The sequence below is a fragment of the Camelus ferus genome, chromosome 3 (genome assembly GCF_009834535.1).
Source record: "Camelus ferus isolate YT-003-E chromosome 3, BCGSAC_Cfer_1.0, whole genome shotgun sequence".
In the NCBI taxonomy this organism is placed as follows: domain Eukaryota; kingdom Metazoa; phylum Chordata; class Mammalia; order Artiodactyla; family Camelidae; genus Camelus; species Camelus ferus.
Window position 1 is genome coordinate 54,073,734 of NC_045698.1, and position 27,295 is coordinate 54,101,028.

At 39.7% G+C, this 27,295-nt stretch overlaps 1 protein-coding gene and 1 long non-coding RNA gene across 3 annotated transcripts in view; one reads left to right on the forward strand and one right to left on the reverse strand.

The window, feature by feature from the left end:
• The window catches only part of ACOT12 (acyl-CoA thioesterase 12), a 41,775-nt gene extending 37,890 nt beyond the window's left edge, over positions 1-3,885 (reverse strand). The window contains 1 exon segment of the mRNA XM_032475341.1: positions 3,623-3,885. Coding sequence (XP_032331232.1) covers positions 3,623-3,749 — 127 coding nt within the window. The 5' untranslated portion in view covers positions 3,750-3,885.
• A 13,350-nt stretch (positions 3,886-17,235) lies between these two features.
• The window catches only part of LOC116662115, a 126,784-nt gene continuing 116,724 nt past the window's right edge, over positions 17,236-27,295 (forward strand). For both annotated transcript variants that reach the window (XR_004318106.1, XR_004318100.1), the window contains exon 1: positions 17,236-17,593. This is a non-coding gene — a long non-coding RNA (uncharacterized LOC116662115). The remainder of the gene's footprint in view (positions 17,594-27,295) is intronic.

A 27,295-nucleotide genomic window follows, 5' to 3' on the forward strand; every position in this document is an offset into this window, starting at 1 on the left:
TTTAATGACTCTTTTCTCTGTCTTCTCCTTTCTTCTGTTAATCCTATCCAGGGAATTTTTAATTTCAGATACTGAAGTTTTCAGTTTTGGAATTTCCATTGGGTTATTATTTTTATGGTCTCTGTTTCTCTGCTGAGATTTATTATATTTTCATTCATTATTATATTTTTCATTATGTTCTTGAGCAGAGTTATAATAGCTGCTTTAAAATCCTTGAGGCTTAATTCCAGCATTTGTGTCATCTAGGGATTGGTCTCCATTGATAGTCTTTTAAGAATGAGCCATGCTTTCCTGTTTCCTTGTATACCAAGTAATTTTGGATTGTATCCTAGCGATTGTGAGGGATACATTGTAGAAAATATAGGTTCTTATATGATCCTCTGAAGAGTATTGTTTTGTTTTTCACTTAGGTATTTAAGCTAAACTCACACTATAAAACTCTGTCTCACTAGAGGTAGGACCAGCCTTTTTCGTTTCTTTTGGCCTTAGCTAGGAAGTTGGGAGTCTGTCCTATTATACATGACTCAGATATCACCAGAGATTTGAGCAAAGACTGTGGGTATATTTTAGGGCTGCCTCTCTGACTCTCTGATTTCTTCAGTCTTCCTCCTCACATTCCAGTAGCTGTATTTCCCCCAAATCTTCTTACTCTTCAAATCAGCAAGTCTGTCTTAATTTCCATTAGATTAAGCTGGGAGCACACTGGGCTCTTTCTTTAGGCTTAAAATTATATATATATATATATATATATAATATATATATATATATATTAATATATATATATATATATATATATATATATATATATTTTTTTTTTTAAAAGTCAAAGTTAGCTAGTACCATTCTGTTCCTTCAAGTGTTGATTTCCAAGTGTTCTTAAGCCTGCTTTTGTTCACATTTCAGTTGCCTTAAGTAGCTTTTATTCTTTGTTTTTCTCAGAATTTATAGTTGTTATTCATGGGAGAGCTTTTCTGATAGAGATACCATGCTGAAAGAGAGATTCTTATAACCCTTGGTAAGGAAGACAGTGGAGAAAGATGAACAGAACATGTGACATGATCAGATAAGCAGCTTCAGAAAGCACTTTAGATGCAGTGTGGAGAGGAGGCCAGAATGAATGGAGAAGACCAGTTTGGAAACCACTGCTGAAATCCACATGAAAGATGATGGTATCCTGGACTAGTGGTGGCAGTTGGAGGCGTACAAAGTGGTTGTGTTTGAATGATTGCTTTAAGTCACATTGTTAAGACTTGGTTCATGGATTAGATATGTGGAGGGAGAAGCAAGGTGAGGATCTAGGATGGATGACTCCTAGATTTTTTACTTGCATAAATGGATGGATTGGGTGCCATTCCTGAGAGAATGAACCCTGGAAAAGATTCACAAATGAAATAGAGAAGGAAATGTGAGCCTGGGATATTTCAAAATAAGAAATGGATATGGAGGGTAGAGAATGACCCATAGATGGCTCTAGGATTAAGGGACTAGAAGAATAATGGGGCCTAAGTGACAGAAGTGAGATCTAATGATCTAATGCCAAAATGATAGTGATGTGTTTAATCTTTCTTTAAATATTGAGAAGGGATTTTGCAATATAGAACTACCTGGTGGTCATGGAAGTGCCTTGGGGCCATGACCGTGGTCATTATTTATCATAGTAATGTGCCTGTACAGAAGTGCTGGTCAATGAGGAACTCTGGTTGGGAAAATGCCAGAAAACCCAGTTTTGGGATTAATTCCTATTGTATAAAATAAAATACCATGGTGGAGCATTTCTCTGCCTAAGACTGAGTTACACCTTGGCTAAATAATGTCCTCTGCTTATGTGGAGGTTTTTCTTACCGTGAAGTGTTTAACACATGCCTTAGCCATGTTTCCAAACCACTTTATCATAAAGGTTTCTTTAATTTTGTATTGTTAGTAATATAACTATTAAGATCCAGAGTAATTGGTTATCAACTGAATCCTTCTATGGTCTGAATTTCCAAAGGTAAAACCATAGAAATTTTTATGACAATTGCAGGAGGGCAACTGTTTCTCCATTATAGGACAGAAGCACAAAATGAGGTAACTTTAAAAGTCACTTCAGAATTTACATAATGAAATCAGTTACCTTGGCAATAGGCATCATTATTATTAGCAACCTCAAAATTTTCTATACTTGTTTGTCTTACATGCGAATGAATTTTATATTCATGTCTCCATTATTATATGTTATTATAACTGATCTCAAATCCTGATAAAAACTGTTAAGACAGAAATCAAAGAGACCTGTCAACAAACAGAAAACAGACTGGCATCGGCTATATGACTGAATTCTGCCCGTGGTTAATACACGGGGGATTAGAAACTTTATGAACACTCATTGAGGAAAGCAGGGTTTTGTAATCATCTGAGTTTTACTTTTGTCCTCTATAAAGTAAGAGTCCTAACATACATGATCTAAAGCTCCTTCCAGCTTTAGTACTTCATCTAATGTATTTTACTTAAAATGTACATTTGCTAAGTCTAGTAAGTGCCTTATGCAATGCCTGGCTTCCTTTTAGAAATGAGATTCCAACTTCTAGATCTGTTCATCCAGCTACCCATCCATATAATCAGGAGGTTTTTATTTCATACTTTCTGAGAGCACTGGAGAACCAGCTTTAGTTACATGCTAATTGGCCAGGCAGGAAATAAAAGGTGAACATTTTAATACACAAAATAATTATGGATTGTGCTGAGTGGTGTAAAGGAAGTCAGAAAGAGTTTTGTGATAAAAGTAATGAAAGGGTGCCAATGTAAAACAGGTGGTCAAGAAAGACTGCTCTCTAGAAATGATATTTAAGTGGAGATGGAATAGATGGAAAGGGCCCAGAGAAGAGTGTAAAGGCAAAAAGAAAAGCAAGTGCAAAGGTCCTGTGCAGAGACTACATGAGGGCGTGGAAGGCAACAAATTGAGTGCAGAAGCAGTTACAAGAATGAGTGATTAAACCAGACATTAAAGAGATTTGCAGAAATGTAAACCAGTATCTTTTCTCTAATAATACCACTTCTACATTTTTGTTCTTGTTGAAAATAGTTGTTTTTCAATAAAAATATGTAATGGATTTTTGTTCTGTTCAAATGAATTATTATTATTATTTTTTAAATTCGCATATGGTAAATACAGGGAAAAAAAGAACCTACATAAAAGCTCTCCAGGAGCCTTACTTATTTAATGGGGTAAAGGAGTCCTAAGACTAAAAGGTTTGAGAACCACTGGTCTAGGTCAATCCCTGTGTTGGGTGAACAATCTCAGTCATTACGTACTAGCCGCACAGGGTTTAAAACTGTGTAAATGCCTTCCTCTCGCTCCTTCTCCCTCTTCACGATCCCTGATCCTGGCTTGGCGCGGGCTAGAACCCCAAGCGTCGGCTTCCGCACTGGGCTGGGTTATCCCGCACCGGTCATCCTGGAACTTTCCACATCCCGACCTCTGCCATCCCGCATCCCCACATCCTAGCTGGCTTCCTAGCTCCCAGATACCACCCGCCGTACCCCACCCCAGCCCGCCCCGACACATACGCCGGACCCCCTTCAGGGCTTTCACATTCCGGACCCCTGGCACCCCGGGTCTGCACTCCCCTTCCAGCCCCACTACCTGCCAGGCAGGCGGTGGCGTCGATCCACTTGAGCAGCTGTCCGGCGCTAAGTTCGCCGCGCGGGTTGGAGTGCGCGGGCTGGATGGCCTGGCTCATGCGCACCTCTCCAGGCGCCGACCCCTCCATGACGGATCGAGAGTGCGAAGCCCCGGGGCAAGGGCGCCTGGCCTCTGCCCGGGCCACCACCGGGCCCGCCCTTGCTCCAAAGGGCACTGGCGCCCCGCCGCCCGACCCGGCCGCGCATCCCGCGCCCTGCTGGCCGCTTGGGCTGCTCGGTGCACTGGGAGGTGAGATTTAAGGGGCCAGGGACATCGTGAGGAGGGCGAAAGGGAACTCTCTTCTGTCTCAGAAGAAGCTGCATCTGGGGCGATCGAGGTTGGCATAGCTGGGAACAGCCCGGGGTTTCCACCTGTGAAGGGGGATAGCAGTACTTACCTCAGAGGACTGCAGAGAATTAAATGAGATAATGTAGGAAACTCACAGTGTGGGCTTGGCTAAGGTGCTGTAGGTGTTTGCCAAGTAAGTGAATAGTGAGATTATTATCCGTTTGAAGAATTGACAGGCGGTGGGGAGTTAATAATTAATTGGTTGAATGCTGTCCAGAGAATGCAGATCTTTTGCTTTAGAAGTTGATTTTTTAGAGTATTTGACTTTTCTTTCTTTCTGGCTGTTAACTCCTAAGTAGGGTGGGTACTCACTCCTCCCCCCTCAGCTCAAAATCCACCTTCTGATTCTTAGGATATTATAATGGTTCCAAAAACCACTGTTATTCATCACTTTGTTATGTAACTACCTCCACCCACAACTGCCAAACAAACCAAAAAAAAAAAAAAAAAAAAAAAAGAAAAGAAAAAGTGCTGATATTTGCAGGTACATCAGTCACCCAACAAGGGAAGGCTTTAACCTAGAGAATTTACAATTAGAAACTCATTTAAAATTGAGCCCAGCAAATCCCGAGAGAATTTCTTTATGACAGACTGACTCTAGAACATTAAATGAGAGTTTGCGTTGTTAAACTTAGCACATAAAAGCTGTTACACTTTCTAGAGCTGAAATCAATGACTTACAAAGCGGTTCCCATTAAGGAAACTTGGCACCAGGAAACCTCCAGCATATTATAGAGCCACAGGTGTCATGTTGTTAGGGCTGGCTGCATTGATGGGTGAAGAAATGGAAGCCTTGAGAGGAAGCAACATGCCAGGCAGGCAGCTGATGTAACAGGAGCTAAGGTAGTAGAGGACTTGGCTTGAACTCAGGGCTCCTGACTTACCATAAAGTCTAACTGACTCCAATAAATTGGTGCTGCTTTTTCATCTCTATGTAGATGGCCTGCCAAGCCCCATCTGAGACATCAAAATGCAGATTCTGGTAATTTTTCTTCCCCTTTTAAAGATTTTTTTTTTTAATGGAGGAGAGGAGTGAGGGAAACACGGACTTGATAACTTTACAGGATCCTCTAGGTAGGTTTCCATCCCAAAGAAGCATAAATTGGATGCATTCAGTTAGGTAAGTATGAAGTTTGACTTTTTTATAAAAAGCATAAAAATGACTTTTTTTAAACAAGTAAATTAAAACTTGTGCTTCTAGGTTGGTTCTTTTACATAGTTATACAGTAATTCCAATGACAGTGTTATTATACATATCATTTTTGGCATTCTTCACTGGAAATTGCCTTGAGTTCTTAATAGCATCTTGGCAGATGAGATCATTGTTCAGCACATGTTCACTCTGTCTATTGACAACTCCATAAGAGGCACTTATTGATGCTGGGCCTGGCCATGTGACTTGCTTTGGAATGTAATGTGGGGAGGTAACAGGGTGCCAGTTTGAACTGAGCTCTTTGAGGTACCACATGCTCCTGCTCTCAGGAACACCTGATCTCCGCAGTGAGAAGATGCTATGCCTGAGCCGCTGCCCCATCAGCGTCTGGGTGCCAGGCTGAACTCTCGTATGGCAGAGTCATTCCAGCCAACCTGCAGACTTGCAGCCTGAAGCTGAGCCACATAATAGACATGCAGACTTGTGAATGAGACACAGTTACTTACTGCTGTATGTCACTGTGATGGAGAGACTGTTACACAGCGATCACTGACAGTTAACATGTGTGAATTTCATTTATTAATATTTTAGAAAATATATTAAGTTATTGAAATAATGTATGTGTTGTTTTGGATAAAAAACAGTGACTAAAGTGGTAATATTGTGTAAATGCTCATAATCATACTTGGTTTATACATATACTTGGTAGCTTTCCAAAGTAATTATCTGGGAGGGGACAGCATGAATTTGTATATGTATGTCTAGGGATGTTTGATCAAAAAGCAGACACAGTATACAAAGTCACTGTCATGTTGTGTTGTATGTATTATCTCCTATTTAGATATCTTGATTATGGTTTCATAGCTTTTGTTGGTTTTGAATTTTTGTAGCCTCTGCCTGAAACTACTATTCTTATTTTTTCTGAATGGTTTCTTTTCCTCTTTGACAATGAAAATGTCATCTGTATGTGATATATCCTTTATCTATCAAGGATTTTTGCTATTTTGTTTGAAGGAAAAGCTTCTACTTTCCGTTTCTGTTTCGAGACATCTTTTGAAAATGAGCAGGCTGTGAAGCCAGATTGATTTTAGAAGTTCATGCACAAGAGCAGGAAAGCTGATCAAGAAGAGTGTGGAAAGTATGGTAATCACTAGAATAATAAGAACATCTTTAGAATGTTGGAGAGGGAAGGAAACTAGACAGTCGAACCCCCTCATTCTGGACATGAGGAAATGAGATAATTTGCTCTAGGGTTTACATGGCAAGGTAATGGTCAGGCTTTGAGAAAACTGAGAACAAGGAGCAGGAAATATAAGAGACGAAACAGAAAAAAATGCTTCCCCTAGAAGCAGAGCCTCCAACAGGAATTTGAGAGCAAGCAGTTAATTTGGGAGAAAACTGCAGAAAGCACCGGTAGCGTCAAGTTGTGGTCCCCAGACCAACAGCATTGGCATCTCCTGAGAGCTCATTAGAAATGCAGAATCTCAACCTCAGATGTGCTGAATCAGAATCTGAATTTTATTAAGATTCCCAGGTGAGTCATAAGGACATTAAAGTTTGTGAAGAATAGCCTGAGTTATTCCTTCCAGAGACAAGGAAGCTGGGGTTTTTACCCTCCAACTCCCCACCCTGCATTGGCTGAGGGCTGCTCCCTAGCATGAACTCCTCAGCACTGCAGGACAAGAGTGAGTTCTCAGGTAGAGATTTGCCTTGGTAGGAGGCAAGGATGCTGTCAGCTTGTGCTGAAAGCTGGGGTGGTAAGTGCCCAGGAGATGCAGGCAAGGCACCGAGAGTCTGAAGACTTACTGTTCTGAACATCAGAGGCAGCTGGGAGTCTTTTTATTTTAGGAGATGAATTCTAGACAGAGGGCTTGGTAATTCAAAGTATTGCATACAGAAATGAACTTTATTAGCTAGCAGCCTCTATCTCCACCTTTGGTTTAGATTATGAAAGCTGCCAGGTCAATGCTTTTAAATTCAAATTCAAATTTAAATAGATGGGGTTCAAAGCTTAAATAAAGAGTTCCTGAGCAAAAAATTCAGAATGGGTTTTCTTACATTTTGAGTGCCAACTTGCCTGGAGGGTCTCTTGCTCTTCCTTGCTCCTGGACACTATTCTTGGGATCACTCTGACCTTGAGAAATTGGACTGTCCTATGTAGCACCTGGAGCCTCAGGCCAGCCTTTCTCCTGTTTGTTCCTGCACCTCCAGTGGCCCTGGCTCTCAGATGGACAAGCATTGGTGTATAAGCCAGGTGTCACCTAATGCGTATGGAGTACAGCCTTTTATTTTGTTTAAACAAAAGCCATGTCTATAGAGTCCAATTTTTTCACTTCCTAGGATTTTCTTGGCCCCACCATCATCCAGGCACTACTCATTGGAGGCCTCTGGCTGCCACCGCCCCTGCTTAACAGTATGCTGGAGCACAAGGATTGCTTTCAAATGTGGAGTCAGCCTTGCATCTCTGGAATAAACCTCACTTAGTCATGGGGTATAGTTCTTTTTATATGTTGCTGAATTCTGTTTGCCAATATTTTGTTAAGAATTTTTACATCTGTATTTTTGAGAGATATTGATCTTTCTTTTCTTTTTCTTTACTGTCTTTGTTTTTGGTGTCAAGATTCATGCAATGAAGTGGGAAGTGTTGCCTCTATATTCTACAGCAAGTTGTTTAGATTTGGTGGTCTTGAACATTTGCTAGAATTCTCCAGTGGAACCATCTGAGCCATCATAACATGCTGCACAGCCCTATGAAGTATGGGGACCATTATCATTCCCATTTTATGGGTGAGGAAACTTGCCCAAGACCACACAGCTAGGAAAGAGTAAAGGCAGGATTCAAACCCGTTAGTCTGGCTGTTGTCTCAGCTAGCCTGAGAGGTGATCAGGGGAGTCAGGACTACACAATCAGAAAATGAGAGAGATGCAGGTTTACCCAGATCTGTGAAACTACAAAGGCCAGGCTTCTTTTAGTCCAGCCTGCCTTCATTGTTTCATTCATTCAATCAGTGCCTATTTACTGAGTGCCTACTGTGTCCTAGGTACTGTTCTGGTCATTGGATAAATGAAATGATGAGTGAAATAGATGTAGTCCCTGACTTTATAGAGGTCATGTTTTAATTAATAAATAACAAGTGAATGTGCTACAAAAATGTAAATCATTCTAATCAGGATGAAACAATGATAAATGTGTATGGAAACTAGCTGATGGTCTTGGGCAGCTTCTCAAGCTGTATCCTGCAGTTCCTAACCATTTACTAGACTGAAGGTCACTCCTGATTTGTGTATGTGTATTTAAACAATCACAGACTTACAGAAAAGTGGAAGTACCATACAAAGAACTTATTTTTCCCTGAACCATTTGAGAGTAAGTTGCCAACCTGAGGACCTATTAGTATCCCCAAATATTTGAATGTGAATTTTGTGTAAACAGGGCATTCTACTAGGAAGTTCACATTAATATGTTATTAACACTAGTCCTCAGACCCCATTTATGTTTTACTGGTTGCTCCAATGACGCCTTGTGTTACCTTCAGTTGTCATCTTCCTTTGGTCTCCTTCTGTCTGGAACAATTCTTCAGTCTTTTTTTGACTTTTGTGACCTTGCCACTTTGGAAGGTTCCAGGCCAGTTACTTTGTAGAATGACCATCAGTTTGGGTTTGTCTGATGTCTCCTTGTAACCAGGGTGAGTCTATGCACCTTGGGCAGGGAATCAAGAATTGATGCATTCTTCTTCACGCATCTTACCCAGTGCTGCACATTTTCAACCTTTCCCATTTTTGATGATGTTCATTTTGGTCCTTTGGTTAATTTTCTCCTGATAATTTCCCTGTGTAATTTATAAACATTTTGTGTGGAAGTAGTTTGAAACTATGTAAGCATCTCATTCCTCATTACATTTGTGGTTTATTCATTAATTTATTTACTCTCTCTGGACTCATGGTTTCCTATTTTGGTCAATGGGCTACCTCTTTTATTACCATTATTCATTTTGATGCTCAAATTGCCCTCAGTTGGGTCAAACTGGCTTCTGGGTCCTTTTGACATTTTTCTATCATTCTTTTGTAATTCCTCATTTTCCCAGGCAACCAGATGTTCCAGGCTCATCTTGTATTTTCCCTTCCCCAGCCCCATAATCAGGCATTTCGTCAAGGAAGCTGTTTCCTTTTAGTGGAAAACAGTATTTAGAAGCCAAGATCTGGGTCCTGAATGTGCTTGTTGCTGTTTGAGTGTCACTGCTCCCGGGCCCTCACCGTGGACAGAGCTATGAAGTGGAAGTGTGTGTATCTGTCTGTAGTGGGTTGAATGACAGTCCCCCCCACAAAAGATATGTCCATGTCCTTACCAGAACATATGTACATTACCTTAAATGGCAAAAAAAAAAAAAAAAAAAAAAAGTAGGATTAAGGATCTGAGAGGAGAAGCTTGTCTGGATTATCTAGGTGCACCCTAAATGCAATCACGTGAATCCTTTTAAGCTAGACATCCAGAGGACGAGACACGCAGAGAAGGGGAGGAGACAGAGGTTGGAGTGATGTAGTAACAAGCTAAGGAACACATGAGCCACCGGAAGCTGGAAGAGGTGGGTACAGATTCTCCCCCAGAGCCTTTGGTTGTAGTGTATCTGCGCCCACACCTTGATTTCTGACTTGTGGCCTCCAGAACCATAAGAGAAGCAGTCTGCTGTTTGTTTGTTTGTTTTAACACTTTTTATTGAGTTATAGTCATTTTACAATGTTGTGTCAAATTCCAGTGTAGAGCACAATTTTTCAGTTATACATGAACATATATATATTCATTGTGACTTTTTTTTTCGCTGTGAGCTACCACAAGATCTTGTATATTTTCCCTGTGCTTACAGTATAATCTTGTTTATCTAGTCTACATTTTGAAACCCCAGTCTATCCCTTCCCACCCCCTGCCCCCTTGGCAACCACAAGTTTGTATTCTATGTCTATAAGTCTGTTTCTGTTTTGTATTTTTTTTTTCTAGATTCCACATATGAGCGATCTCATATGGTATTTTTCTTTCTCTTTCTGGCTTACTTCACTTAGAATGATACTCTCCAGGAACATCCATGTTGCTGCAAATGGCGTTATGTTGTCAGTTTTTATGGCTGCATAGTATTCCATTGTATAAATATACCACATCTTCTTTATTTGGTCATCTGTTGAGGGACATTTAGGCTATTTCCATGTCTTGGCTATTGTAAATAGTGCTACTATGAACATTGGGGTGCAGGTGTCTTTCTGAAGTAGGCTTCCTTCTGAATATATGCCCAGGAGTGGGATTCCTGGGTCATATGGTAAGTGTATTCCTAGTCTTTTGAGGAACCTCCATACTGTTTTCCACAGTGGCTGCACCAAACTGCATTCCCACCAGCAGTGTAGGAGGGTTCCCTTTTCTCCACAGCCTCTCCAGCATTTGTCATTTGTGGACTCTGAACGATAGCCATTCTGACTGGTGTGAGGTGCTATCTCATTGTAGTTTTGATTTGCATTTCTCTGATAATTAGTGATATTGAGCATTTTTTCATGTGCCTATTGATCATTTGTATTTCTTCCAGTCTGCTGTTTTAAACCACCCAGTTTGTGGTATTTGTTTTACTAGCCCTGGGAAACTAATATTTCTAACATCTATAACACCTCGAATTCAGATTGATAGACCCAATTCCCATCCACCAATGCAGGGTTTCCTGTATTTCTAATTCCATTTTCTGACAGTGAGAAACCTGGTTTACATCGTGCTTGATCGATTGCCTTACTTGGTCAGTGCCCCTCTGTGTACCCAGTCTCCCACCTCCAGGCCATCACTGCCCTTGAGGGGCACCCTCCTCACAGGCTTAGGCTCTGACTCCCATCTAGGCCCTGTGCTGGGGCCACCTCCCCATTGGGTGGGCACAGCATCCTGCTAGGGCACCTGGCATATACCCACATGCTCGCCTCACATACCGGCTTTAGGCTGCATGGCTCAAGAAGACACAGGAAAGGAAGAGGAAGGGGGCAAGGAAGAGGCAGACCCTGACTAGGTGTGCTGCCCACTGCCCCTGCTTCCTGTGTTCCCTGCTGCCCACCACAAGTCCCTGTAGGTCCACCTGCAGCTGGGCTAGACTTGGCTGTGACCCTGCAGTGAGGCTGAGCCTTTGGTTTACAGAGTGAAGGACTCAGTCCTCGCTTGGGGGAGGGCAGGGGTAGTGCCCACTGAGCAGTGCTCACACTGGGGACCCAGTATGTCTTTGGCTGCAGGGGGTCATCAGCCAGGGCTCATTGCCCCAAGTGATGCTGTCAGGCTGAAACCAATCTGCGGGTTTGGATACTTTTTTCATTTAGGAAGAGGCTTGACCCAAAACATTAGAGGCATTTCTTGGTGGCAAAATGGATAATATTTATTGCCTATTAGATAGACATCAATCTGCCCTTAAGAAGCCTTCAGATTAAATTTCAAGGTTGAAACAAGATTAGTCTTGACAGGTATATAGATCCTCAAAGAATGTGCAATAACTCCCCATAAAACAGCCTTAAAAAATATTCTTTCTGGCAGTTCCACACTTTGTAAAGAGCCCTTATGATTTGTGCTTGATAATATACTGCCTTAAATTTTAGAATTGTTTAATACCAGCATGTCTTTTCTCTCTAAAGACTTTCATTCGTCAATCTATTCGTTCAACACATTATTCTAAATATGTAATATTAACTAGACCCTGGGCTAAGCATAGATAAGGTTTCTGTTCTTGGCACTCTCTGGTATAAATCAGTGGTGTGATGTGAAAAGGGACTATCATAAGATACTGTACACGTTGCCATGGGGACACAGAGAGAGGAGGCTCTCCTCTGCACGGTCATCCCTATAAAGTCTTCATCACTCTGTCAATCAAGCAACAGGACCTAAGCATCCTAAGCAAAGGGGAACGCTTTGGGGGCTCCCACAGTTGATATGGTGAACCAGGTTTGACAGTAGGAGGAGCAAAGGCTGTGCTGCAGGGCTGGGAAGTGCAGCAAATGTTTATTAAGAAGTCTGGTATGGCCTTTCATCCTTGTGGACCTTGGACCAGATCTAAAGTCCCAGGAGAGAGCATCTGTCTGACCAAGCTTAGGTCATATGTCTGCCCATGGCCCTAGGACTGGGAAAAGGAAGGGCACAGGAGGGGTAAAATCTGTTTATCTCGGTTTCGATAGAGATGAGACAGATGCCTGCAATTACTGTCTCAGTAAGATTAAACACACTGGTAAAGTTTTTCCCCAAAAGGAAATTGAGCTCTAATTAGGAGTGGAGAATGGAAGCTAGACAAATTTTAAAAATTATTAGGGATTTGTACAAGGGCATTCAGTCATGAGGAAAGGTAAGTTCTTGATAATTTTGGTCAGCTGCTGGATCAGGCCTCACCTGAAATCAATGTACTTTGGAACTTTCCAGTTATGTGAACAGATAAGTCTTTTCTATGGTCCCTTCCTCCTCCCACTTTTTTTTTTTTTTTTTTTTTTTTGGTTTAAAACCATTTGACTTTGGTTATCTGTCATGTGTAACCAAAAGATTTCTGATACATTCCCACATGTTCTTACATGATTGCTGACAGTCCTTTATTTTTCTTATATTTCCTATGAGAATATTCATTTCTGTTTATTTTTCTCTATCACTGGTTGACATCAGTGCTGTTCATTTTTAGCTCATATAAGGTGAGTGATCCAGCTCACAATATCACAATTTTATTGTAAGTCATTTTTCTCAAACAGGTGGTACACTTTTATAATGATGTTTGATAACACCCTTTGTAGTATCTTGATAAAACAAAGGCAACATACATTGGAAATATTTCTTTCTTACAGCAATTTTGAAATCTGTTTTTCAGCCATGTGGCTGGCTGGGCTAGAGATGTGAAACCTACACTGTCATCATTGTGTCTTCAAATCAGGCAACTGCTCAGTCACCACCAGGTCTCGCTGGCACAAGCTCTGCCTGTGTGCTGTGGGGCACACAAAGCAGCTTCAAACAGTTCCAGGTCAGTTCCTGCCCCTATGGGAGACTAAAACAGTGACCCAGCTTCATACAGTGCCATATTATCCTGAGGGGCTTTGGGATCATAAATTAATTCACAAGACATTCTGCATGGGGGTGACCACTATAATTATTCCAATTTTTAAATGAGAAAACAAGGTCCAGAAACTTACCATGAGTTGCCCACCTAATCAGTAATCAAATCTGAATTCCTAAGTAAAATGCTTCTTGAGTCACATGTCCAAGATACTAACAACCGTTGCCATTTGCAGTGTTATTTAGATAAAATAGTATGAATGTTTTTAATAATATCCTAATAATGATCATGTAGCATTTTAAAAGAAAACAAGATATTGACATCTTGGATTTTTCATTTAGGATTTTTTTCTCTTAATTTTATCACATGCAGAGAAAATGTGGGAAAGTAACCTAGTGCCAGACAGCAGGGATTTATCTGAACTACTGCCCGCTAGTCCTCCTGCTAAGTAGGACGCTGCACTGTGCCTGGGACTGATACACATTAATAGTCTTCAGAATTACTTTCTATTGTGTGATTCCCTGGATACATTTTTACGATATTCATATTTAATTAAAAATAACTTTACATTAGATGACAGTAACTTGTAAGTCAGAAAAACTAATGAGTTTTTGGAACTAATGAGACAAACATTTTAATACATCTTAGAAAGATTACATTTCCTACCTGTTGGAATTAGGACCATTTTGCACATTCTTTCCACCATAGACTCACACATGACGCCTGGGCTATCAGAGGGGCATAGAAGTGGGCCACCATTTCCTTACTATTTTGCTCTTGTCCTTGTCCGTTAAACTAGGTCAGAAGAAGTTTGGAGACAAATGACCACCATCAATTAGTCTTTCAAAATCCTAATACGAATAGGAGTAGGACGCCAAGCGGGTCCCGAGTATTTCCCCAGCTAATATTGAGAGCTTATCCCTGCTCTCACAGAGCTTCTGTTCTGGTGAAGGGAGGCAGAAATTGAACAAACAAAATGTAAATGTGTGTGTGTGATGCTTTGGAGAAAAATCAAACAGGACAGAGAAGGAGGTAGGTGACATGGTTGCAATTTTACATAGAATGGTCAGGAAAGGCCTCCCTGAGACTCTGACATGTGAGCAAAGTTCAGAAGGAAGTGAGGGAGGGGCCATGAGGTCTCTTTAGGGGAGAAGTTTGTCTTCAGGACTGTTCATTAAAGTTCCTATCCTCCTCCTGGCCACGTGGGAGGACTGTATTTTGTATCTCCTTGAGTATAAGTCACTTTGGCCAATGAGATGTAAACGGTGGTGGGCAAAGGACTATAAGGGTCCAGCCATGATTTGTTAGTTTCCTTCTCTTCAGCCAGTGGAGTCCAGATAGAAAGGCCCAGGTTGCATGTCCATCAGAACCGTGTGGGCCGGAGCCAACAACTGGCCCAGAATCTCTCTTGCTTTAACCCTGAGATGTGTGGGCATTTCATTATTGCAACATTGCCTAGTTTATTCTGTCTAATATAACAGGGCTCTGGAAGAGGGAACAGCAAGTGCAAAGGCCCATAGGTAGCAGTGTACCTGGCATGTTTGAGGATCAGCTTAGAGGCGTGTGGAGCAGACTGGGCAGGAGGGTCCTGAGATAATATCAGAAAGGTAATGAAGGGAGAGACAAGTTGTGCAGAGCTTTCAAGGCCATTGTAAGGACTTTGGCTTTTAATCGGAATGAAATGGGAAATTGGGGAGTTTTGAACAGAGGAAAGATAAGATTTGCATTACATTTCAAAAGAATCAGTCCAGTTGCTCTGTTGGGAATAGATTGTAGGGGGCAGAGGTGGAAGAAGGGGAGTTTGGAAACCATTGCAGATTATTGTATGTGTCCCTAATAGAACACAAAGGTCTGGGATGGATGGGATGAAAGTAGAAAAGGACCCACTTACCGTCACTTAGGTAACTTGGGAAATGAGTGATTCCAGTCCTTGCAACTGGCAACTCAGGGCTTTGTGTGTGTAGATCTCCTCATTCCCAAGGCGGGGTACTTCTGCTGCGGGGTCCAGCAAGAGTTCTGGTCATTCCAGGCGCCTTAGGCTAAGAGACCAGCAAGAAGGAAAAGTGTCATCATCCTGGCAGGGGCAACCGATCCGAAACTCCAGGAGGAGGTGGGACTTCTGGGAAAGGGAAAAATACATTTGGCATGCAGTGATTCTCAAGGCATCTCTTGGTTCTCCCTTGCTCAATTTTGGTGATAAATAGACCTGTGCAGCAGCCATGTCCATGAAGGGCATGATGACCAGGGATGAACAAGGTCCCTCAGGGATGTGGCTCTAGTTTACCCAAGTTGGTAGAGGTGCTTGCCATGGGGAATCTGGAATGGATGGTGGAGGAGGGTGAGTGTTAGTATCGTCACCGTTCTGAAACCAGCTGCTGTGCGAGGGATAGAGTTTGTCACACTAAAGTTCCTCCTGTAAGTTTTCTCTAGGAAAAGGGACCAGCCAGAACTTTGGAGCAGCTCTTTCAGGATGGTCTGACTACAAAGCAAGTGGATCTGGACAGGCAAAGGGTGAACTTTGGTGGATTCTGTGGTGTGCTGCACAGATACCCTCCTCAGGACCCAAACATTTATTCTCCCAGTTACTGAGAGTGTCCCAGTTCTTGGATGACACCTGGGCACCTCCCCAGGAATTGCCCTTAGTGGAAGGGAACTGCCAGGTTTTCATTAATGTTCCCTCCCTGGGGGAACTTGTATTCACTGACTGGCTAGTTTGAGGAGTATAAGGGCCTGACTTCTTGCCAGGACAAGAACATGCCTGGTTTAGAATCTCCGTGGGATTGGCTGAGCTCTTTGTTGTACCAACATCACTGTTCAACTTCTCCCTCTGCCCAGTTTGCTCTCTTCCCATTGTGGTAGACAGATTAATGGCTTCCCAGAGGTGTCAACATCTTACTCCCTAGAACCCATGAATATGTTGCCTTACATGGCAAAAGGAAATCCGTAGATATGATTAAGTTAAGACCTGGAGATGAAGAGATTATCCTTGGTGGGCCAGATGTAATCACAAGAATCCTTTTAAGAGGAACCAGGAAGTCAGAGAAGAGAGAAGATGCTGTGCTGCTGGTTTTGAAGATGGAGAAAGGGGTCACAACCCGAAGAATTTAGTTGGCCTCAAGAAGATGAGAAAGTCAAGAAGTCAGATTCTGTGCAGGATCTCCAGAAGGTATATAGCCCTGCTGACTGATTTTGGACTTCTGATCTCTAGAACCATTAAATGATATATTATGCTGTGTTAAGCCAGTGCTTGCGATAATTTTTTACAGCAGCAAAGGAAACAAGTACACCTTCCCTTGCAGGTATTGTTGGGGAAAATCACTCCCCCAACACAGTTCTAACATGTGAATCTTTGCACTGAGTCTGTTCCCCATGGAAATGGCTTATGCTATCCCAAGTTCAGGCAGACTTTATTAGGAGAAAGAATCTTGTGGGAGAGCAAATCAGCCCAGCGGCCAAGAGTTTTAGGTTCCTCTATCTAAACTGGAGAATAATGTAAATGTGACCTTCCCCAGCACAATCTCAGACTTCATTTAAAAAGCCATCTTTTATTCTTCTTGTCTTGCAATCCAAAGATAGTCTTGTCCCAGGTTGAATATTTAGAGCAGATGCTCCAGCAGTTTTTAATCATCCCAAATCTTTTTGTTATTAGAAACAGTCCCTGAAAAAATAAAATAAAATAAAAGCACTTCCTTTGAAAAACAAACAAACAAAAGAAACAACCCCTGGATGCACTTTGTTTGGGATCCAAGATGAGAGGTAAAGGAATTGTGCAAAGATGTCAGAATAATTTACCCCGTTCCTACTTTTGTAGGGGGAACTCTGAGCAGAGTTGCATGGGTTACTGTGGGTCATTTTTCACTCCTAGAAAGTCTCCATGTTTCCACAGGGGCTGCTTCTAGGACAGTCTGCAAGATTATGGTGGTTTTGAAATAAGCTTGCAATTTCTTCACATTCCTACCTTTGAAAAATGTGGTCTGTGTCCATTCCCTTTAAATCTGGGCAGGCTTGGGACCATCTCCTAAAACAGGGTACAGGCTTTGTCATGTTAAAACCAAAAGCAAATGGAGACCCGTCTTGAAGTTTCCCTGCACAGGCAAAACCAGTTTACTCATTAATTTAGCTTAATTACCAGCCGCTGTGAACGCACTGCCTTCTCACTATATAAGCTGCTGTGTGGCTCGACGCCTCTTTCCACGCTCTGCTCTCAGTTTGTAAGCCGCGTTTTTGGTGTGCGCGCAGTAAATTTTTACTAGTTGGTGATTCCTTGGGTTTATTTTGTTAATTTCTAAACCTTTGGCAGTTAATGATGCCTGAAGTGTGACCCATAGAAGACGAACCCTTGTAGCCCCAAGGCCAGAGAGCAAACTAGGTGCCCGTTCCTAGCGGACCTCAGATTTCCCGGTGAGTGTCTCTTGGGTCTGAACGCTACTCTATTTTACTTCCCACTTTATTATGCACGCTTGGGTTTTTTCGTTTCTTTTTGCTTTGTTTTCTGTTCTATTTCTGTTTTTTTTTTTTTTCTCCTTCTGTTCTGTTAATGTTTCTGTTTCTTGAAGCTTCTTGGTCAGTCACCTATCCTGTTCAAAAGGAGGGAAAACATGATTCTACAGTGTTTTAGAACAACTTTTGAAAAACAGGGCTCCTTGCGGTTACTGATTTGAGAAGTCATTTTTAACGCTCTGAGACTTTTGCAGAGTTAAAATTAATTTATTTCTGGAAGATGTTTCAGGGAATCCAAAGGCAAGATAGATTCCACCTGGCCCTTGGATTAGGCTCTTGTGCCTTTCTGAAAAGATGAGTGAACTTTTAAATGATTTGGGATTGTAATGGCCATTCTGGGAACCTTTGTTTTAGATAAATCCACCTTAAAAGGAAAAAGAGAGAATCTTAAACATTTTGGAGATAATGGAATGCACTTTTTGATTGGTATGCCAACATTTCTTTTAAATAAAGTCTCCAAAAATAGCTCTAGAAAGATCCTTTTAGCATACGAATGGAAATCATTAGTAAGACTTCTGCTGTCTGAGCAGGTAACCTTAATTTAGTTCACTTGAGATGGTCATGGTGATTCAGCTATTCTTTGGGTTTTTTACCTGAGACATGGCTAACTTTTTACAAAGATCTGTTTGTGTTGGTTCTATGTACATACATTGTAGACGTGTTGTAATATTTTTTTTAACCTCTGGATGGTATTGCCAAAATTGGTTTGTAAAGAGCTCTATTCAGTTGACTCAAACTAGCCCAGGTGTTCAAGTTCACATGATTGGTGCAGTGTTTGACAGATAAAAGCTGGTTTAGACTTGTTGGTTTGATTGGAGTGAGCTAGCTTTCAGAATTACCAACATTAATATAATGCAGCTGTTTTGAGTAAACTATAATACACTGTTAAAGCTATATTAAGTATAATTAAGAGCAAATGAATTAGATGCATGAAAGATAAGAGTTTTTAGGTGAACTTTTTTTTTTAGCAATAATTACTTTATAATTAAATGGTTTCCCAGATCTTTTTGGTAACTTAAACCATTAGTTTGCTCCCTTTTGCAGAGGAACTGGGGATATTTGTATCTATTGGTGAACATATTTGTGCCACATGGAAAAAACTGACTATAAAGATGAATTAAAAGGCGGAAGGATATATAATTGTCCATTACTCTGCTAGCTTAGGGCAGACAAGTTTGAAAAACATGATAGTAAGTTAGAGATCTTAGCATTATATTTTGCAAAGTTAGGAGGACACAGAATGGTGCAGATTAAGATCCAGGTGATGACAAAGCCTGATTAAGGTAAGAGATAGAATGTCTGGGAAAGTAATGAAGAAAAAGGAGTAAAAGAGGCTTTTAAAAGTACAGAATGTTGTAGCCAAAAATTGATTTGTACAAAGCTACTAGAAATAATAAGAATGAAAGAAAATGACTGTATATGAAAAGTAGCTTGTTTTGGGGAAAAGGTGGTATGTTTTGAGTTAAAGAAGGTATGAGGAGTAAAAGTTTGGGGGAAAAGAAGATGTGAGGAGTGGAGGTGCATTTTTTTGTAAAAAGAAAAAAGTAATTTGTCCTAAAGCAAAATGGTTATTCCAGAATAACAAAAAGGAAAGGAAAAAAACCCTGTCATTTTGTAATAAGTGTTGAACTGAGTTAGAACCATCTATGTATCTTAAGAAACAAAACCACAGTAGATGCTAGGCTTTGTAAATGTGGGAATGTAGAAAAGCAAGTAGTTACCAGTAGCAAAACACATTACTGAAAAGGTGTTAAGAGATAGTCTCTAAATTGAGTGAAAAAAAATTAATAAAAATCAGAATAGATAGGAATTTGGAGAAATGTTTGTAGAAAGCAGTGAGATTTCTTTCCAATGTATGGGAACCAAATGAAGCTATATTGTCTTACAATGTTTATAGGGTTCAGAATTTTTATTGAAATTTCTTGAGGCAGCACATTTTCCTGTGGTTGTAGATAGGCTTCATATTAAGATAAGTATATTAGAGAATTGGAACTTGTTGATTGCAGAGAGGTATGTTGCCAGCCAGTGTTGGGTGTTCCCTTTATATGGTGATGGTGATTGTGTAATGATACCCTAACCTGCACAGTTGAATGGCTTTTTTTTTTTTTTCTAGCAAGCTCAACTGTAGGAGTTAAAGTAAAAGTTTGATTTAGTCATTTTTGAAAAGACTTGCTGTTGCAAGTAGTTGCATGATTTCCTCAGTAAATATAAGAATGTGCTAATCTAACCTGAACATTCACTTAGAGAATGTATTTTTTGTGGTCTGGGGTAACAATGGACTACCAAAAAAAAATGTGTTTTAAAATTCTTAAGCCTTAACATTCCCCATGACCCAAGATCAGTTAGAGAATGAGTCTATATGTAACAGTAAATTCTTATGTATGGAAGAAGTTATTCTGAGGGGAAAATCCCAGGGTCAAGCTGGGTCTTTTCCTGCTGTACTGTGTGTCTGTTTCCTGTGCTAGCGTGGTAAATCATCAGAGACCCTGGTTGGGGCAGAAAACTTTGATACAGATATTTGAGTCTCTTGACAGTAGCATAGACAATGGTTAAGTAATCAAATTTACTACAGAATTCTCTGTTGGCTCACATGAGTTTTTGGATTGTTGGTCTGTTCATGATGAGAAATTGTAAGCAGGGGTATTTCTGTGCCTTTTCAGTGATCTGCCTAGAAAACAATGATTTTGTCTTGTCAAAATAATTTTGTCTTTCATAGCAGGTCTTTGATTACCTAGGAAGTCTGGATCTTACAACTATATATGTATGTTAAATTACATAGGAAGCATTGTCAAATAAGTGTTTATGTTCTTCTAGAAATGATGTAAAGTTCCTGGAAATCTGATAGGTCTTAAGGGAATACTAACTTGACAAGTACAGCTTTCTGATAACTTTAAGATCATAAAACTGAAGTAAGAATATCCAGAACCAAATTCAAACAGGACGAGAATTAACATGGGACTGAATTAACTGATCAATTGTAATTTTTGCCAGATATAAGGAAACCTTTCCTTCTAGACTGTAACTTACAGCATGGATATGAAACAATTATTCTTCTATCTCATCATTCCAAGCCTGTGTCTAAAAATTGTACATTTTAGAGCAAGAGCCCAAATGGAGGCCTACACACCATATGTCTAAATATTTAAAATTATAAATCAAGTGAGCAAATTGTTAAATAAAATATGTTCTAGTCCTCCCGTCTTAAAATATACATTTATGATGACAAGATAGAAAGTTGGCAAAGTATAAAACACAACTGACTTTTTATTATGCATGTGCTTAATGGGCTGGTGATGTTTGGATGAGTAATTGTTTCACACCGTAGCAAGTAACACAGCCACTATGTGCTACTATTGCACACACTGCTCTCATTTCCCAAGTGTCTCCTGAGTCAGGAAGTGGAAGAAAAGACAGAACCTTGGTATGTAAGAAAATTTCGCCTACTGAAATTTTTCACTGAATTCCTCCTGCTCAAATCCTCCCACACTCTAAAGCAGTGTTTATCTCTGACTGAAAAGTCACAGACCTTTGTTAAATTCAGACACCTTTTTGAGGACATAGGGCAAGAGGGCAAGCAAGGTGGAGAGGCGTTTCTCTGAGGCCTGGACAGTGTTTCCCATCAGAGTGGACATTTAGGGTTAAGGATGGTGCCATGTCAGTGTTGAGTGCCAGACCCCAAAAGTACCTCATGTCTGGGTTAATGAAAATGTGGATGGGTGTGCTTGTGATACATGGAGCCCTGTAACGTGCAGGACCAGGGCAGGAGACCCTTCTAATGTAAGGGCATTGTCAATTATGTGGGGTTTTATCCACCTCTGACCCCTTCCATCCCCAACAAGAGGACCATGCTGAGGCTGCAAACCTACTGATGAGTAATTCACATTCAGCCATTGCTTCCATTCATTCGTGCCTCAGATGTTGTTCTGGGCACAGTGGTGAGCAAGGCAGTCAGATTTCCTGCTCTCATAGAGCTCACATTTTAGTGAGAGAAGACCAAAGATAAACACACAAACTTTAAGATAATTTAGCAGAGAAGTAAGTGCTATGAAGAAAATAAAGCATGAAATGGGGTGAGTGGTGGGCAACTTTAGCCATGGGGGTCAGGGAAGAGCTCTCTATGAAGGTGACTTGTGGGCTGAGATCCACAGTAAGAGTAAGAGGCAATAATGCAAACATTGAGCAGAAGAGCTAACTGGATTTCCTGATGCTAGAAGGTTAAGAACTACTTTTTAAACATCTTTCTCAAGTACTTTGACCCACTGTCTTGCTGTAGTCTATACTTCAACAAATATAAAAATGTTCGTATTTCTGGACCTTCTACCATACCTCGATAATGCATATATGGATTAAAAATGTAAGACGCAATTCGATTAGACCAAATCTGACCTGCATCTGGAATATGTCCTATAAAACACATCACTTTAATAGAATTTTTATATCAGCTACTTTTCTGCTCTGGTTTCTCAAATAGCAAAGTAATTAATTGTGTTTGAGATTTCTGTCTGTTTTCCTATAGCGGATTTTATTATGAAAGACTTAATTTACTCAAGTTTTTAAAAAACTAAATAAATCTACAGAGGATGAAAATTTAGTCCTATACATGTCATGAAATTTTTAATTAAAGAATACCTGAAACTTTAAGTTCTTAGTCAACCAATGCACCTCCTAGACTGAAACAGAGCAAAATTTTAATTTTTTCAATTAAAAAAAGGAAATTTACCAGTTGGCTTTAAAAGAAATATGCATGCATAGTTTGGAATGCTTTTGTAAACTCTAGGTATTTTCTTCATATAGTAGAATCAACCTAAGAAGATTTTTCTTTTGATATTTTCTAATTACAAAAGAGAATCCCTAGATTTATTTTTAGTACTTGTAGCAACATTATTGTTGCATTTTCCATACAGCATACAAAGTGATTCATATGCGTGGTTTCATGTAACTGTCACAGGCCACTGCATGGATTGGTATAGGGTACTATTAATAATTCCTGCTTTATATTTGAGAACATGAGCACAAATTAAGTACCTTGCCCAAAGTCACACAGTGGAAACTGGTGGAACTTCAGAAATTCAGTATAGTTTAGGAACTGTTTTTTTTTGTAAAATAAAATTTGATTCTAAAACATAGCCCAAAATGCACAAGTACCATTGAAACAGGGAAATGTGTATGTACAGAGGGTGCTATAATCATTTGATCAAACCCAACACAAGAGATTTTTCTGTTTCAAAACAAATTATATATAGTAACTGTAGCATAATTATAAAAACATAGTCAAAGTAAAATACAAAAACTAGGTAAACAGTGAATTCAAGTACCAAAACAATATGTAGGTACATTTGAATCTGTGCAGAATGCATCAAATTATAGTCTAATTCCAGACAAATTGCACCACCAAGTAAAGAATAAGTCTGTGTATGATGTGGCCACTGCCTCCTCTTCCTCTCCCCCATCTCTGAAATATATCAAGTTCTGCCAAGTTTGATGTTACCAGTGTATGGCTTATTAGACTTTGGGTATTTTGATTAAAACCTGTTCATTAAATTTGCTTTCCTGTGACCTCTGTCTTCATTAGTACATCTTCTAAATTCTAAACATTTCAGGTACTAAAAGTTCATTAATACACCATTGTGTAATTATGGTAGCTTTCTTCTTTCAAGTGGACATTTAGAGTTCTCTTCAAATGAATGAAAAAGAATAGCAGACAACCTCCACAAGAACAAGATAACTTGATAACAATAACTTCTTTATGCTTTAATAACCTCAGTTCTTGAAATATTATTAGCAACTCCCCAGGTTAGAGTTTTAGAGCTTAGATGAAATAAAAGTTCAGAGTGTAGTCAAGTGGAACAAAAGTTACTCCTATAGAGATATAGGTATATTTTTAAAATGTTAAATATGTGAATGGGCTTCATGCATTGGGTGGGGGATGCATTTAATCATGTCACTTCTGACTCTCATCACTTCTTAGTTGTGTCTTTTTCTGGGAACCTAAAGTTATCTGAGAAAGTTGATATTAAACTGTTTCCCTTGCATTTTCAATGATAACATAGGAAAATTAGCCTCTAAATTTGCTTTTATTAGCAGGATGTTTCTCTACTTCAATACAATTTTCTAGCTATTTATAAGATCTAATCCTGACATTAACAGTGTTAGATACAGCATTGTTATTAGTATTATCAAAATGCAATAGGATTAAGAAGAGAAAACATTATTAGTTTCTTGAAGTTTACGGTGCTTAAGAGATTTTTCAAATAAATGTTCTTAGTTTATAGCTGAACAAACTGAGGCTGAGAGAGAACATAACCTGTTTAGAGTTAAATTGTGACAGCAAGATTATAACCCACATTTTCTTTCTACTAAAACTATGATCTGTCACTGTGACACTATACTGTGACACTATCATACTGCTTCTAATTAGACATTTAAAATTTCTTAATTTTTAAAATAACCAAAATATCTTAATAAGCTAGAGTAACAAAACTTTGCAAGTCAGATTCTGAAGGGTGTTTTTTCCTCTTGGCTAGAGTTTCCACAATATTCCTTATTAGAAATATATCTCCACCTTCTTGTTTGGGGTGAATCAGATTTTTATGTGTTGTTTCACTACTGAAACTGTAATACTCCTAGAAGAAGACAGAGGAAAAGTTCCTTGACACCCATTTTTGGCAATACTTTTCTGGATTTGGCACCAAAAACAGACAACAAAAGCAAAAGAAATAAGGGGGATTATGTCAAACTAAAAAGCTTCTACATAGCAAAGGAAACAATGAGACATTTTCAAACTATATATCTGATAAGGGCTTCTTGTCCAAAATATAAGGAACTCCTATAACTCTACAGCAAAAGACCTAATAACATAATTAAAAAATGGTCAAAGGACCTGAATTAGAACATGTTCCCAAAGAAGACCTAGAAATGGCCAGCAGGTATTTGAAAAGGTATTCATAGATTACTAATTATTAGGGGAATGCAAATCAAAACTGTAATGAAATATCTGATACCTGTTAGGAGGTTGCTTATTTAAAAATAACAAGTATTGACAAATGTAGAGAAAAGGGAACCCTTGTACACTGTTGGTGAGAATGTCAATAGGTGCAGCCAGCATTGAAAATAGTCTTTAGGTTCCTCAGAAAATTAACAATAGAACTGCCATGTAATCCAGCTATCCCACTTCTGGGTATTTACCCAAAGGAATTGAAACTAGGATCTCAAAGAGATACCTGAATTCCCACGTTCGTTGTCACATTATTCACAATATTCAAGATAGGGAAACAACCTAAAAGTCCATTTATGGATGAATAAAAAAAATGTAGTATATACATAGAAGGGAGTGTTATTCAGCCTTAAACAAGAAGGAAATCCTGTCATTTGCAACAACACGGATGGACCTGGAGGATATTATGGTCATTGAAATAAGCCAGACATAAAGATGAATACCGTATGATCTCACTTAACTGTGGAATCATTTACGTCAAACCCATGGAAACAGTATGATGATTGCCATGAGCTGGGGGGGAGGAGGAAATGGGGAGGTGATGTTTAAAAGGGTGGAAAGTTTTCAGTTACGTAAGATAAGTTCCGGAGATCTATTATTTCAGCATAGTGCCTGTAACCAACGGTGCCTACTGCTAACAATACTGAATCACATACTTAGAGCTACCTTCTTAGAAAATTTTCACTAGTCTTAACACACACACACAAACGCACACACCCAAAAGGGGATGGGCGGCTCCTTTGGGAGATGATAGATCTGTTATGTCCCTGATGGTTTCATGGGTGTACACTTACCCTCAAATTTACTGATGAATATATAAAATATGTACAGCTTTTTACATGGCATTCATACCCCCAACAAAATGATTTACAACAAACAAAACGAATAGGTTTTAAAAATTAAGCATTTTACTGCTCCTGAATGCTAATCACCACTGGGCATATACCAGTGCTGAGCTTTCTGGAGGCCTTTAGGCTCTCGGGCTCCATTCAGGCTCAGAGAGAGGGAGCTCACTGTGGACAGGGATGTGTGCTCATTCTGCTGCCCAGCAGCTATGTCTGCCATCCTGGCCAGAGGTGCGGTCTGCGTGCACGCCTCCATCCCCCCCACCCCCACCTTTGATCTTAGCCTTTAAGACATGGGAGTCATTTGGGACACAAGGTAAAATCACAGCATTTTAAACAGCATACTCACCGATAATTAATTTTACTTGCCTGCCTCTAAAGGAAGAAGTCTTATCTCAGGGATGTAGCCAGTAAATTATTGCAAGCAATCATCAAATACTCAGGTTTTAGAAATATGTTGGACTGTGATTTAATTATTTTCCTTAAGAAATGCTGACTTTTAAAGTTTTTGAAAGCCACGTAACTAATCAGTTTTATCTGGATGTGACTGCCTTACCATCAACAGTGCCCCCCACCCACATCACATGTTGAAAGAATTGAATGAATGTGTTTTGATGAGAAATACTGCATTGACATGTTGACTACCAGTCACTGAACACTTTCTTTCCTAACACCCCGATAGATAAGTTAAAAATAAAACTTGAAAAACAAAAACCAAACTGACATAATAAAGACTTTAGAATTCTTTAAAATATCTTCGTGAAGAATTAGAATTTAGAGGTAAAACTTAAAATAGCTCAAGTGTTCAGGAGTCCCAGTGGGAACTGAGACTGAGGGCCTGACAGAGGCAGGCAGTGGGGCTTCATTCTAAGTAGCCGCTACCATGTGCTGTGATGACAAAGGAGCCACCTCCCTGCTGACCCAGGGGTGTGTGTTCATTAACGCTACTTCCTATAACAGGACTCCAGGGGCCAATGGGGAGGGATACGCGTAGAAAGAGACTGAAAAAGATTACTGTTAACTGGCTTGAATGTAAATAATGGGGAGGAATGTAGTAAGTCCCAAAGCAAAGCGTCTTGAAAGATCACTTAATGGAGAAATGCAATTCTTTTATCAAATCGTAATCATTCATTACAGGGAGGATGATAGTCATTGTGAGTTGCTGTTACCACTTGCCACAGTAGTTTAAGATCTGTGTCAACCTGGCTTTTAGTTAACTATGTTTTCCTGAATCCTTTTTTTAATCTTAATGATGTTTCATAAAAGATTGGACTCTGTTCTTACCAGTGCTAAAGTTATTCCTTGAGTGAAACAGTAGTTTCAAGAGCCGATTAATCCTTTTAAATTAATAACATTTATGAAGGCACATTAACTTTTCAATAACTCTACATGTTACCTTAACTACAAGGACTAATTGTAGGTACTAAAGACTACAGGACTACCACATGAGAGAGAAGGATATATAGAGAGGATTTAATGTAATTCTACTTTAAAAAAATTATATGAACTTCTTATGAAACAAGTTAGATTTCACTTGATCAAGATAATGCATGATTGGATAACTCATTTCTTCATTGACCCATAAGAATATTTCTATTATGAAAGGAAAATAGGTTTTTTTTTTTTAAGTCCTCTCTTTGAAGTTTCCATTCCCATTTCCCCATCTTAATTCAGGCTTTGCTTTAAACAGGGCTTGAGAAGTAAGAATTTTTGTGATGCAGGCAGCAGCTGTCAAACTTTAATGGCAGGAAAAGGAGCACTGTA